The 13,820-nt window shown below is 48.9% G+C and overlaps 1 protein-coding gene across 4 annotated transcripts in view; it reads left to right on the top strand.

Moving 5' to 3' along the window:
- The window catches only part of SHROOM3 (shroom family member 3), a 322,301-nt gene that overhangs the window by 279,004 nt on the left and 29,477 nt on the right, over window positions 1-13,820 (top strand). For all 4 annotated transcript variants that reach the window (XM_081584642.1, XM_081584663.1, XM_081584652.1 and 1 more), the window contains 2 exons: window positions 2,154-2,285; window positions 8,838-12,036. In XM_081584642.1, coding sequence (XP_081440768.1) covers window positions 2,227-2,285; window positions 8,838-12,036 — 3,258 coding nt within the window. In that variant the 5' untranslated portion in view covers window positions 2,154-2,226. The remainder of the gene's footprint in view (window positions 1-2,153; window positions 2,286-8,837; window positions 12,037-13,820) is intronic.

Raw genomic sequence — 13,820 nt, 5'->3', positions numbered from 1 at the left:
GTTTCGTGACTCCTCAATTTCTATCTTTAGCCCAGACTCCAGTCCTGTGGAGCCACTGCCTCCTGTCCCCCACTGCAACCCCCCAGGCACCTTACATTGCACACTCCACTCTGTCTCCCTCCTTCCTACTTGTTCCCACCCCTCACCTCACAGTTCTTTATATAGGTGAGTAATATCACCATTCTAGCTCAGGCTACAAACATACAGGCCATCCTTCCTCCTGGGCTATATATAGTCTTCTGCGCCAGCCACATCCAGGTGCTCACCAGGCTGGGCATTAGATCTGTCATCTGTTCAAGTTCACTGCTCCTGCCTTAGTGCTGGGTCTTTATTTAATCTCTTACCTTGGCCAGTCCAACAGCCTCCAATCTTCTCTCTCTCAAATTTATTTTCATTATTGGCAGTATCTTCCTGAAACCATAGGATACTGTCTGTTGCCTGTTACTGAGGCCGGTTAAGATCTGGATCCTCCTACCTCTTCATATTCATCTGCTGCCTTCCCCTCACTAATCATCTAGTCTCCACTTATGTAAGCTGTTTGCACCATGTTCTTCTGTATTTTCATGCATCTGCCATGCTGTTTCTTCTACCTGGATGTGCTTCCCTTCCGTTTCCCATCCCCTTCCACCTGGAGAAATCTTTCATGGCTTAGTTAAATGTGAAACCCCCAGTGACTCCCTCTTCTGAGTTCACCGAGCACCTTGTACAGATCTCTATTATGGACCCCATCTCAGTGTATTACAGTGGTCTGCTTGGCTTCTCTTTTACTACTCTGTGAACTATTTGGGTCTAATGATACTTTGTATCCTGAGTGCCAGCATAGTGGCTGCCATGTAGCAAGTGTCTATGGATGCGCCTTGAATGAAAGGGAAGGAAATTGAAGAGAAATCTGGACAGCTTACATTGAAAATAGCAGTACCCAACCCTTTTGGCACCAGGGACCAGTTTTGTGGAAGACAGTTTTTCCCCCAAATAATTGGGGGTAGGGGTTGGTTTCAGGATGATTCCAGCACATTACATTTATTGTGTACTTTATTTCTATGACTATTCCATTGTGATATATAGTGAAATAATTACACAGCTCACCATAATGCAGAATCAGACTGTAATGCAAGCAGTGGGGAGCAGCTGTAAACACAGGTGAAGCATTGCTTGTTCACATGCCACTCACCACCTGCCATGTGGCCTGGCTCCTAACAGGTCACAGACCAGTAACCAGTCCATGGCTCGGGGGTTTGGGACCCCTGATTTAAAAGAGAGCCTTCTGTTGTCTTCAAAAGCACAAAGAGAATTTTTTTTTTTCACTCAATCTGGATGAGACAGCTCCGTTGATCTTCATTGTTCTCTGCACAGCCTCCTTTCCTACTTCAGAGTCTGATTCAGAACTTTCAGCAAGGTGTCTGTCTGCTCCTTCCTGAAGGAGGTGATATTAAGCCTGGGTAGCTCCATGCTACTTCAGGGCACCTCCTCTCTTCTCGCCATTGAGATTTCAGTCTAGAAATCCCTGAAGTCAATGGTAGACATCTCACTTTTTTTGCCGAAAATCAAGTTCAGCCACTCTCTGACTCTGAACTTGTCCAATAGTGTAATCCTCCCTACCAAATTCAACCTTCAGCCTTGCAGTCTGAAGAACACCCACTTTTTCCCTTCAGCTTTGTCAGTTCTGTGTGTATTTAGGGCATATCCTGGCTATTGTGAGTAATGCTGCAGTGAACATGGGAGTACAGATACCCCTTTAAGATCCTGATTTCAGTTTCTTTGGATAAATACCCAGTTGTGGGACTACTGGATCCTGTCGTAGCTCTATTTTAAATTTTTTTAAGGAAACGCCATACTGTTTTCCATAGTGGCTGCACCAGTTTGCACTCTCAACAGTGCACAAGGGTTTATGCAGGAATTCTTTAAGTTTGCAATATTTGTATGTAACTGAAATCATGTCAAAAGGAAAAGGAAAATAAAAGTAATAATAAAGTAGAAAAAAAAAGACAATGGTTAATAAGAGAAATGAACAGTAAGATCTGTTTTCCAGTATTTACTCGACTGTGTTCCATCTCTGAGATACAGCAGTCTCTGCTTCCGAGTCCATAAATCTCGCTGGTGAAGAGACCAGCGGAGACTGCTCCTAACGCAGGGGTCCTGTGCTGTGTCCCCAGACGCACTGAACCTGCAGGCCGGCCTCACTCTTGGCACTCGACCAAACTTGGGGAGAACCAACCCGATGCCAGCATGATGCAGATATCTCAGGGCACGATTGGCACGCCTTGGCCCCAGAGCTACCATTCCAGGTAAGTGAGCACAGCTGAGACCCGGGGGTGGGGGTGGGGTTTGCTTTCAAATGCCCTGTTCCCGGAAAGGATTGTTTTCTTTTACTCACCCCAAGTATTAAGTCTCTCTACCCACTCTCCGCATCCTCTTAAAAGCCCTGATGCGCATATGAGTCATCACCTTCTGGGCTAGACTGGCGTGGAGAGAGGCCAGGGTTATTTTGAACACTGACTAGCTATTTGAGATATTTATGGGGTTTATTGATCCGCAGACATTTCTCAATTACACATTATAGCACTATAGCAGAAAAACTGACGGCTCCCTCCCTTGATGCTTCACATCCTTTTTTTATCTGAATGGTTTTATTCAGTATTTGAACTTCCCACTTGGTTTTTCTCTCTCTGTTAAAGCCAGTTATCCAACTTAGCTCCAATCAAAGCAGTTAACATACTGAGGACTGTTCAGTGTGTACATCATCTCATGTGGTCCTTCGTATGGACCCTTGAAAAAGATATAGTCTTCTTGACTCCATTTCATAGGACAGGACATTGAAGCTGGAGAGATGGGTTTGTCCAGGCTCAAACATCTGCTCAGTATCTGAGTCATGAATCAAATCCAACCCAGGTTTCAAAGCCATTGCCTGTAACGTCATATACTTCCTCTATACTAGCTATATGAGTCATCTTTCCTCTGCTCGTCTTATCGCTCCAGCAGTCAAGGTCCAGTCAGGAAAAAGCAGAGCCATCACGAGTGATGCAGGAGAAGGGATTTATTATAGTAATCAGACCTGACACAATTGAAGGGGACTGAGGAGACGGGAGCCAAGCTTGACCTGCCCCCCCACCCCCCACCAGACATATTAAAAGAATGAAGTCAGGACACCTCTGCATTTACTGCAGACCTGGAGCCATGCAAATTGGAGTCCATCTTCTGATGCCAGAGAGGCAGGCCCTGTAGCTTACCACTTTTTAGAAGTACTTGGATATAGGTTATAGTAGGGAGGCAGGAGGGCTTCCCAGGTGGTGGCAGTGGTAAAGAATCTGCCTGCCAATGCAGGAGATACAGGACACGTGGATTCAGTTCCTGGGGTGGGAAGATCCCCTGCAGAAGGAAATGGCAACCCACTCCAGTATTCTTGCCTGGATAATTCTACGGACAGGGGAGTTTGGTAGGCTACAGTCCATGGGGTCATGAAGAGTCGGACACAACTTAGTGATCAGGCACACACACAGGGGGATATAGGAGGGTTAAGGTAACGTGGGTCCCACATACAAATGAGATGCAAGTTCTGGTCAGTATCAAGGAGGGGAGGATGTTGCTGGAAGGATTTCATAACAAAACAGATGGTGGCTATGCATTTGGCGAGGCCAAGACTCAGAACCTCCACGACCCACGTCTGCTCAGATCAAAGGCCAAATAAATCCTAGAGCTCTGACTGGTGGGCATGGCCTGTTAGGATACTTTTTGGTTGCCCTCCTTGTTACAGACACTCCTCTCCCTTGCCCACGGCCCTCCCCATAACCCTGCAAAAATTTCACCATCTGAGCCCTGTGTGCTCCAGAAACACAGCCCCAGCAGGGCCCACGTGCCATGCATGCACAGTGCTTTTGCTCTGTGGGCATGGCCGTGTTACAGGCTTTTAGAAGGTTAGATGCAGGGGCCCAACAATGTGAAGAGACACCAGATGGTGAGGTACCTGGGCTTATAAATCAGACCTTGGTTTCAATCTTAATTTCATTACCTACTGCATAAACTTGAGTAAAGCATTTAACCTCTTTGATCTTGGTTTCTTTGTCTGTAAAATGAAATTAATAATATATATCTCATTGGATCCTAGTGAGGATTAAACAAAGTAACATATGTAAGACACTTAGTGTAGTTCCTGGAACATAGTGAGCACTCAGTAATTATGAAAAGTAATTATAATAATTAAGACTGAAAACTTGTCAGAGACACAGTGAAACATAGTAATGAACTAGGTTAATGGCATGAACCAGTACACATTTATAAAATGCAGGAGTGTATTAATAGGGTACCCCTCCTAACCACTAACCTTTGTTAACGTTCAGTAGCTAAGTTGTGTCCAGCGGTTTGTGACTGCATGTCAGACCCCATGTTGGAGCCTGTCAGGCTCCTGTCCATAGAATTCTCCAGGCAAGAACGCTGGAGTGGGTAGCCATTCCCTTCTCCAAGGGATCTTCCCAACCCAAGGATCAAACCCAGGTCTCCTGCACTGCAGGCAGATTATTTACCACTGAGCCAGCAGGGAAGCCCATTAACCTTTAGGAGGCCCTAAATCTGAAGTCATACTGTGCCCTAAATAAACACTGGGCTGAAGGCAGAAATAAGACTACTGCAATTGGTGCCTAGAATCCCTGCCCACAGTAACTATGGTGAGCTCCCAGAAGCCCCAGGAGAGTGGCAGTGTTGACATCAGAAGTGCAATATTCTACAGGCTCTGCTTTTCCAACTGCTGTTTCTTCCTCATCCCAACCTCCAGAGGGGTTTAGGCAGATGGAGCCTGCACCGTACCTACCACTCTGCCCTCTAATGCAAGCTTTGGAGCAGCCTTCCCTGAGACAATGACTAGCAACACAAAAGCTCTGGGTGGAGTACAAGAGGCGAAAGGAAAGCTTGGGTTACTCCAAAATGACACATGCGTGGTGGAGTTTCTTCTACCCCAGCTCAAAGCATCCTGTGGTCTGTTCATTCCATGCCTCAGGGTCGCAGCTCTGAGTTCTGCTCATAGGGGCTGCCCTTTGGCAGCTGTAGCTGGAGAAGCTCTCCTGGTACGTTTCTGAGGGGCACAGTGGCATCTAGTGGTCTGGTGGGCAGCATCCCTGTGACAGCCTTCACACAGCCTCAGTCCTAAATATGTGGATCTGGTTCTCATTAAGAAGCAGGAAAAGGAGAGGGAACTCAAGGGATGGGGAGGGGCAGGAGTGAGGAGAGAGGGAGAGAGACGTTCAAAGAGACAGAAGATATGTAATTTTCACTGCCTGCAAACTGGCTCAGATCTTGAATTTCACTGAAATTGTGTTCCAGCTGCTTTCTCTCAGATCCTTGTCACTGTCTTTCTGCTGTCCTACAGAAATCTCATGATGGTCCTAAAGTATTAGGACTTCTAAAGTACACAGTAGAAGAAACCTTGAAAAAATTCCTGTAGTCTGGTCCCCTCCTGAGAGGCTGAAATAACACCATCAGAATACGAAAGAATGAGTACATGCTCATTGATTCATTCCTTTAACAAATATGTATAGAATACCAGCTATGTCTCAGATAATTTCTATTTATTGAGAATACAAGACTGAGCAAGACATCAAAAAATAGTATTTATTGTTTCCCCCAGTATGTTCCATGGAATAATAATCCATTAGATGCTCCTTGGGGAAAACTTTCTAGGGTCATGTAAGTTCAGAAAACACTGCTTGGGACTTCCCTGGTGGTCCAGTGGTTAAGACTTTGCCTGCCAGTGCAGGAGTGTGGGTTTAACCCCCTGGTCAGAGAACTAATATCCCACATGCCTTGTGGCCAAAAAATCAAAATACAAAACAGAAACAATACTGTAACAAATTCAATAAAGACTGTAAAAGTGGTCCACATTAAAAAAAAAAAAAAAAAGCACTGCTTAGTATATTTGCCTTGAAGAATATCACATGAACAAATTCATTAAGGACTCAGCAGTCTTAAATTACAATTATTTACATTATCTAGCCCAGTATTTTCCAGACATATTGTATCATCTAAGGAATTAATGTTCTGGGAGTATACTTTAGGAAATGTTTTCGTATAATTGTTTTGTGCTCTTTGTTGTGTTTAAAGTATTTAGAAAATACTTTTAAACAGAGGTGATGTAATGTCAAATAGTGGTAAGTGCTGTGAAGATAATAAAGCAGAGTAGCAAGAAATAAGGAGAGAAGAGGTACTTTTAAGATAGTGAGTGGCAGGAAGTCTTCTCTGATGCAGTCACGAATAAAGGAAGGGAGTGAGCCAGGTGAAGAGCATTCCTTACAGTGGGAACAGTGAGTACCAAGGCCCTGAGACCCTGATGTGGGAACATATTTCATGGGTTTGAGATGCCATCAGCGGCCATTATGCCAGAGTGCAGTGAGCAAGGGGGAGAGCGATGGAAAACGAGGGTAGAGAAGTCATCAGACCACAGTGAGAACTCCGACATGCTCGACGCACTCATCTTGAGAGGAAGGATGTCTCTGTGTGGGCTGGAACTGCTGCAGGATTGAAGACCTGCATGTCAGGTTCTTGTCAGCCATCTGTCAGCTGCCATCTTGGAAGCAGGAATAGCAGGGGTGATCAGAATGACTGCTTCCAGAATGTGGTAGAAGAACTTGTTCCTAGAGGGTGATGTCAGGGCACTCCATGGCATGGCACAGGTCCCTGAGTCTTAGTCCCCAGTCAGCTTGGAAATGAGAATTTGGGAAGACAGAACCCTCCCTGAGTAGCAGTGAAGAGTAAGAATGGTCCTCACGGGATGCATTCTGTCTGAGGATTGGTGGGTTAAGTGTTCTTTGGCTGCAGGATGGAACCCACTCTACCCTTGCTCTGCTTGGCTCGAGATATGTTTACCAGTGAGTTCATTTCCTCCCATTCAGTAGTATTTCAGTTTCTAGATCCATCTGTATTTTGCGATGGCATTTCTTCCCATTCAGTAGTATTTCAGTTAACCCATCAGTTTATTCACTTTGATTTTTTTTTCCCACATGTTCCTAAATTAGATCTGGATTATCCTTTTAGTAAAAGACTGCTAAAATTCTTAGCAGTGGGAAGGAGGATTAAGTAGTGTCTACCACCTGCATGGAATTGGTGAGCAAAAACAGCCCTTGTGGGATCTACTGCTTCCAGGTCCCCTCGAGGTATTAACTCTGAGTCTTCTGTTAGAGGAGATAAACAGGAGCACAAGTGGGTCATAGGGGATTATCCTCAGTCACGTCAGGTGCATTTTCAGCACATCCTCTTCATTTGGGGGTGGGGGGGTAAATGCTGGCAGTGACATATGCCATGACATGGAGTGCCAGGACTGGCTTCCCTAATCTGGTTGGGATTAACCCTTCCTTCCTCCTTGAATTTATACCTGTCCCTGCCAAAGTAAGATGTTCCATTCAGTAAGTGTACTTGCCCTGATAGAGAAATATTATTCTGGGGGAGAATTGCTGAAAATGTAGTCTTCTTTTCCTTGAATTCAGCTCCAGTTTTGACTCAGAATATGATCCTTCTAGTCTCTTCCTGTATACTCTGGAGACAGCCAGCAAAGCATTAGCACCTACTCAGCCATTAAGACACCATATTTACTTACATGAGATCTAGAAATACAATAATAGCTCCATGGATTTCAATAGTGTTTAAATGCCTATTCATTTGAAAATGAAAAACCTCAGGCAAGAACTCTTCGTTCTTCTTTATTCTTTTTGTGACCTTATGGACTGTAGCCCACCATACTTTTCTGTCCATGGGATTTTCCAGGCAAGGATACTGGAGTGGTTGCCATTTCCTCCTCCACGGAATCTTCCTGACCCAGGGATCGAACCTGTGTCTTCTGCATTGCAGGCAGTTTCTTTACCACTGAGCCATCAGGGAAGCCCTCTTTAGAGAATAGTGAATCATAGATGTTTGAACTATTGAGACTGCTGTTTGATTTTTGACCTACTTATTCCTTCCTATGTCTCTATTCTCTCTTACCCACCATGCTGGGTGAAGTATATTTGGGGTTTATAATTAAAGTTAGCTATAAGTAATTCTGTTTTATGGCAACTTTTTGGAGGAGTTAGTGAAGGAGAAAGTCTTACTATCCAGCGCATGAGGCTTTGTCCAGACTGTGGGAAGTCATCCAGGGGTGATGGTCTCCCAGCACCTGAGAGCCTCCTGTGATTAAGACTTCTTATCCAGCCTGCCTCTCCTCTCTCATCCACTTTTTCTAGCTCTCAATTTTTCTCAGAATTCTCTCATTCAGTTTTGTGTTTGGCTTTCTTACCACAAACAAATTGTCTCTTGTACAGTGGAAATTCCAGGAAGATTGCCAAGGAGTAGCCCTTCAACTCCATAAAAAGGAAAGATATTAACTAAAACCGTGGACATGTGCACAGTCTCCCTCACCCATCCACGTGCCTGGTCTCTTACTAAGCTTTCCCCTTCTTCCCACAGATGCCCGAAGAGACACAAAATGTCAGTCTCTGTCCCTCTAACTCATCTCACCCTCCGCTTTCCTCGCCCACCTCTCTCATTTTTTGGGGCACGTGCAGAATGTCACTTCTGGCACAAAGCACAGTACATCATCGTGTTGTCTGAGCCCAAAGTCCCACATGGTGTCCTCCTGCTCCCCACTTCTCCCCTGGCGAGCCTGGGTGATTAATTAGAGACACGTAGATTACAGTATTGGGCAGTTACTCCTAGTGACGACATGTAGGGAGGCCGAGCAAGGCCCAAATATGGCCCTTTCACCCACCCTTCCAGAAACCAAACATCTTGCACAACAGTCCATTTATAAGCTAGTCCTGTGCCTGGAAGCCAACTGAACGATCAAGTCTCACCGCTGACTGCCCTGCCTCCCTTTCTTCCAGCTCCTCCACCAGTGACCTCTCCAGCTATGACCATGCGTATCTGAGGCAGAGCCCCGACCGGTGCAGCTCCCAGGGGAGCATGGAGAGCCTGGAGCCTGGCGGGGGATACCCACCCTGCCACCTTCTCTCCCCGGCCAAGTCCACCAGCAGCATTGACCAGCTCAGCCACCTCCACAGCAAGAGAGATTCAGCTTACAGCTCCTTCTCCACCAGTTCCAGCATTCTCGAGTATCCACCCCCTGGCGTCTCTGGCCGTGAGCGTTCGGGCTCCATGGACACCACTTCTGCTCGAGGTGGCCTCCTAGAAGGGATGAGGCAGGCAGACATTCGCTATGTTAAGACGGTCTATGACCCCCGGAGGGGGGTCTCAGCAGAGTATGAGGTGAACTCTTCAGGCCTGCTTCTCCAAGGTAGGGAGACCCGAGCCTCGACTGATGGTCAGGGCTACGATAAATTCCATAATGTTCCTCGGGGCAAAGGCGCGCCACCCTCTTCCTGGAGCCAGCAGTGCCCCAGTTCCTTAGAGACCACTGTGGACAACCTGCCTCCTAAAGTGGGTGCGCCCCTGCCCCCAGCTCGGAGTGACAGTTACGCAGCCTTCCGGCAGCGAGAGCGGCCTGGCTCCTGGTCTAGCCTAGATCAGAAACGGTTCTGCCGGCCTCCAGCAAACTCTGCAAGCACCCTGAAATCTCCCTTCATAGAGGAACAGCTGCATACTGTGCTAGAGAAGAGCCCAGAAAACAGCCCCCCAGTGAAGCCCAAGCACAATTACACCCAGAAGGCCCAGCCCGGCCAACCTCTGCTGCCAACTGGCATCTACCCGGTACCTTCCCTGGAGCCACACTTCGCCCAGGTGCCCCGGCCTTCCGTGAGTGGAAATGGTACCCTCTACCCTGCCCTGGCCAAGGAGGGTGGGTACACACCTCCTCAGGGAGCGTGCGACAGAATGGCTGCCCTTGATGAGAATGGGAACCAAAACGGATCTAACAGGCCTGGCTTTGCCTTCTGCCAGCCCCTAGAACGGGACTCAGTGTCCCTAGTAGAGAGGAGACCTGAAACTTCAGCCAAGTGTGCCCCCTACAAGGTCCATTTTCCTTCAGTGCCTGAGATCGAGGAGGAGACCTCCCTGAAGAGACTTCTCACACCTCTCCAAGGCCACAGCCCACATCCCAGTGAGAGAAAGAGCACCCAGGGCAACAAATACTCTAATTACCACAGCCTCCAATCCCTTCAGGCTCAGGCCTGGCAAGTGGGTGAAGACAAGAGATCCTTCCTGCCCTCAGAGCCTTGGGAGGGGGATTCCCATGAAGACCACAATGCCAACCTCCAGGGGAGGCTGCACAGAGGCAGCCTGGGCCAGAGTGTGCCAGGCAGCTTCGGCAAGACTGCAGCTGCCTTTTCCTCCCTCCAGAACATTCCTGAGAGTCTAAGAAGGCAAAGCAGCCTGGATCTTGGAGGAGCAGCCCAGGAAGTCTACCTGGAAGGCTCACCCACCTGCATAGTCAATACCAAGGGAGAAGAGTCTGGAAGGACTACTGTTGCTGATCACAAGGGCCAGCTGGACAGGTCAGTGTCCTATCCAAGGCCCGAGGGGAGAACCGTGGCCTCTTTCCACAGTTCAGACCCAACATATGAAGAGCCACCCTCCGCATCCCCACAGGAGACCTCCAGTCTGGGCCGGAGGAGGCTGAGTTCCAGCAGCACCTCGGCTCTGCAGGGCTTTCAGTATGGGAAGCCCCACTGCTCCGTGCTGGAGAAGGTTTCCAAGATCGAGCAGCGAGAGCAGGCTGGCCAGAGACCCCCGAGTGCGGGCGGGTCTTCTTACGGCTATAACTACAGGCCGCAAAGGACACTCCCAGCTTCCAATACTTTGGGGAATGACTCGGAGGAGACTAAAGCCCGTATACATTTTTCCGAACCCACTGAACCCCTAGGCAATGGAGAACAGCACTTCAAAAACGGGGAGCCAAAGTCAGAAGAGGTTTCCTGGCAGCCGTGTGGTCAACAGCCGAGGCGGGCTGCGGAGGGTGGCCGGAGTACCCCACTCCGGGGCGGGGAGCCCCCGAGGCGGGACGCCCGTCTGCTTCGCAGCCAGAGCACCTTCCAGCTCTTCAGCGAGGCCGCGAAGGAGGCCATGTGGTCAGACGACAGGCCCCGCACGCCCGAGTCGCCCGTGCAGGACGCCCCCTTCAGCCGCGCCTACCGGAACAGCATCAAGGACGCGCAGTCCCGCGTCCTGGGGGCCACGTCCTTCCGACGCCGAGACCTCGAGCCCGGGACGCCCGTGGCCTCCAGGCCCTGGCGCCTGCGACCCGCCTCGGCCCACGTCGGGCTGCGGAGCCCGGAGGCGCCGATTTCCGCCTCCCCGCACACCCCGCGCGAGCGGCACAGCGTGACCCCGGCCGAGGGGGACCCGGCCCGGCTCGCGCCCCCCGCCACCCGGAGGGGGCCGCGCCGGCATTTGACCCCCGAGCAGAAGAAGCGCTCGTACTCGGAGCCCGAGAAGATGCACGAGGTGGGGGTCTCGGAGGAGCCCGAGCCCGAGCACCCTGGGCCGCAGAGGAAGGGGTCGCACTTCGCGGAGAGCTCGGTGACTGACCGGCGCCGCATCTTCGAGCGAGACGGCAGGGCCTGCTCGACCCTCAGTCTGTCGGGGCCCGAGCTGAAGCAGTTCCAGCAGAGCGCACTGGCTGACTACATTCAGCGCAAGACCGGCAAGCGCCCCGCGGGCGCTGGTTGTGGCCTTCAGGAGCCCGGGCGGCTGCTGGAGCGCGCCCAGAGCACCTACCTCCAGCCAGAGGGCCCGGGCCTCGCCGCGGCTTCCAGTCTCTGCTCGCTTCGGGAACCCAGCCTGCTGCCCCGCAGGGAGATCGCCCTCCTGCCAGCTACTGCGGTGGGGAGTGCTGGGGAGACCCAGAGGGCCCCCCGAGATCGCAGCAGCTCCTTTGCTGGCGGCCGCCACCTTGGGGAAAGGCGCCGTGGGGACCCAGCGCAGAGAGAACTGCTGGATGGAGCTAACAGTGGATCAAAAGGCCCCCAGAGACTGAACGGGACCCCAGGGGAGCCTTCCCTGTGGGGGGCCACGGCTGGGAGGGCCGCGAAGTCCATGTCGGCCGAGGACCTGCTGGAGCGCTCGGATGTCAAGGCCGTCCCTGTCCACATGAGGTCTCGGTCATCTCCCACTGCAGACAAGCGCCAGGTACGTGCAGCCAGCGGATCCTAGCACTACCGCTTCTGTCTCCAAACCCTTAATGCGACTCCTCTAACCTCTCTCTCCCCCTTTGTTTTTCTTTAGCGTGCAAGAGAGTAGCATTTGTTTTCATAAGGGGATGTCTTTCTCAGTGCCCGTATCTGATCTGAGGTCCTTACAGAAATGTTCATAGGTTTCTATGCAGTTGTGTTTTATGTAGAAACATATATCAATATAGATATCTATATATGTGTATCTATAGATACATATATACACACAGTAGGCCTCATTTCTGGCTTTGTACTGGAATGGAAAATATTCGGGGAAATTCCAGAGTTCCAAAAAGCAAAACTTGAATTTGCCAGCACATCAGCAACTTATATAGTATTTGCATTATAAGTAGGTTATATGCAAATATTATGCCATTTTACATAGCATCAGGCAGATTTTCTTATCTATCCCAGGGGATCCTGTAGCCGAAAAGAGTCAAAGGTGACTGAGCACAGCACTGGAAGACAACTGTATATAATAAATATACACACATATGTATATATAGTATGTGCATCTTACATTTGTTGTTCAGTTGCTCAGTCATGTCCAACTCTTTGTGAGCCCATGGACTGCAGCATATATATGTAAAAACTACACTTTAGTGTCATCCACTTCTCAGTGTAAGAATTAGATTAGGAAAAGTTAAGGATTATCTTTTTTTCTTTCATGTTTTTTGTTTTGCTTCTTTTCTTTTTTTCTTTTAAGTTCATGCAATGGAAGCTGTGTCTTCGTATTTTAAAGATTTTTATCTTCGTGCCCTCTTGTTTCTATTGAATTTTTGCGTTAACAAAATAGGTATTGTTATTGACTTTGATCACTGTTTGTTATTGAGTTCCAGGCCCTCAACTAAGAATGCTTTTACATTTAGCTGTGGGTACATGCATAGTCATGTCCGACTCTTTGCAACCCCATGGACTGTAGCCCACCAGGGTCCTCTGTTCATGGGATTTTCCAGGCAAAAATACTGGAGAGGGTTGCCATTTCTTTCTCCAGGGTATCTTTCCGACCCAGGGATCGAACCCACATCTCTGGTACCTCCTGCACTGGCAGGCAGATTCTTTACCACTAGCGCCACTTGGGAAGCCCCACTTTTACATTTATTATCTCATTAATCCTCAAAATAATCCTGTATAGTGGAGTATATTATCCATGTGCTGTGCTGTGCTTAGTTGCTCAGTCGTGTCTGACTCTCTGCAGCCCTATGGACTGTAGCCCACCAGGCTCCTCTGTTCATGGGAATTCTCCAGGCAAGAACAGCAGTGGGTTGCCATGCCCTCCTCCAGGGGATCTCCCCAACCCAGGGATTGAACCGTCTGAGCCACCAGGGAACCCACATTATTCATATCAAATTCATATCTCTGTCTCTTTATGCTATCTTGGCAAGGTAGGAGAATGTCAGACTTTCAAATTCTCACATTAAAGGATTTTTCTCATAAAGGCTGCAAACTATGGCTAGATCATGAGGAACACTCCCCTGGTAATTTTAGGAGAGCTGGGAATAAAGTCCAAGCACTCTGACTCCCAGGACTCTTAGTTTCCCTAGTTCTTAAGCCCCTCTTCACGCTCTACTTACACTGCAGCTCAGGAAGTCACATATATGTTACCACAAGGGGAGAACACCCCTCTGCTGGCCCTTCAGAGAGTCTCTTTTCTCCAGCAGAGAGTGCAGTGATTCAGCAAGCATTTGTAGAGCCTATGTTTTATGAACAGGACTGCATTATAGCTTTGAAGGAAACATAAAG

This window comes from Giraffa tippelskirchi, chromosome 1 (assembly GCF_054371585.1).
Source record: "Giraffa tippelskirchi isolate mGirTip1 chromosome 1, T2T-mGirTip1v1.2.pri, whole genome shotgun sequence".
Lineage (NCBI taxonomy): Eukaryota > Metazoa > Chordata > Mammalia > Artiodactyla > Giraffidae > Giraffa > Giraffa tippelskirchi.
Note: the sequence above shows the minus strand (reverse complement) of the source record. Positions and strands in the feature narration are given on the sequence as shown.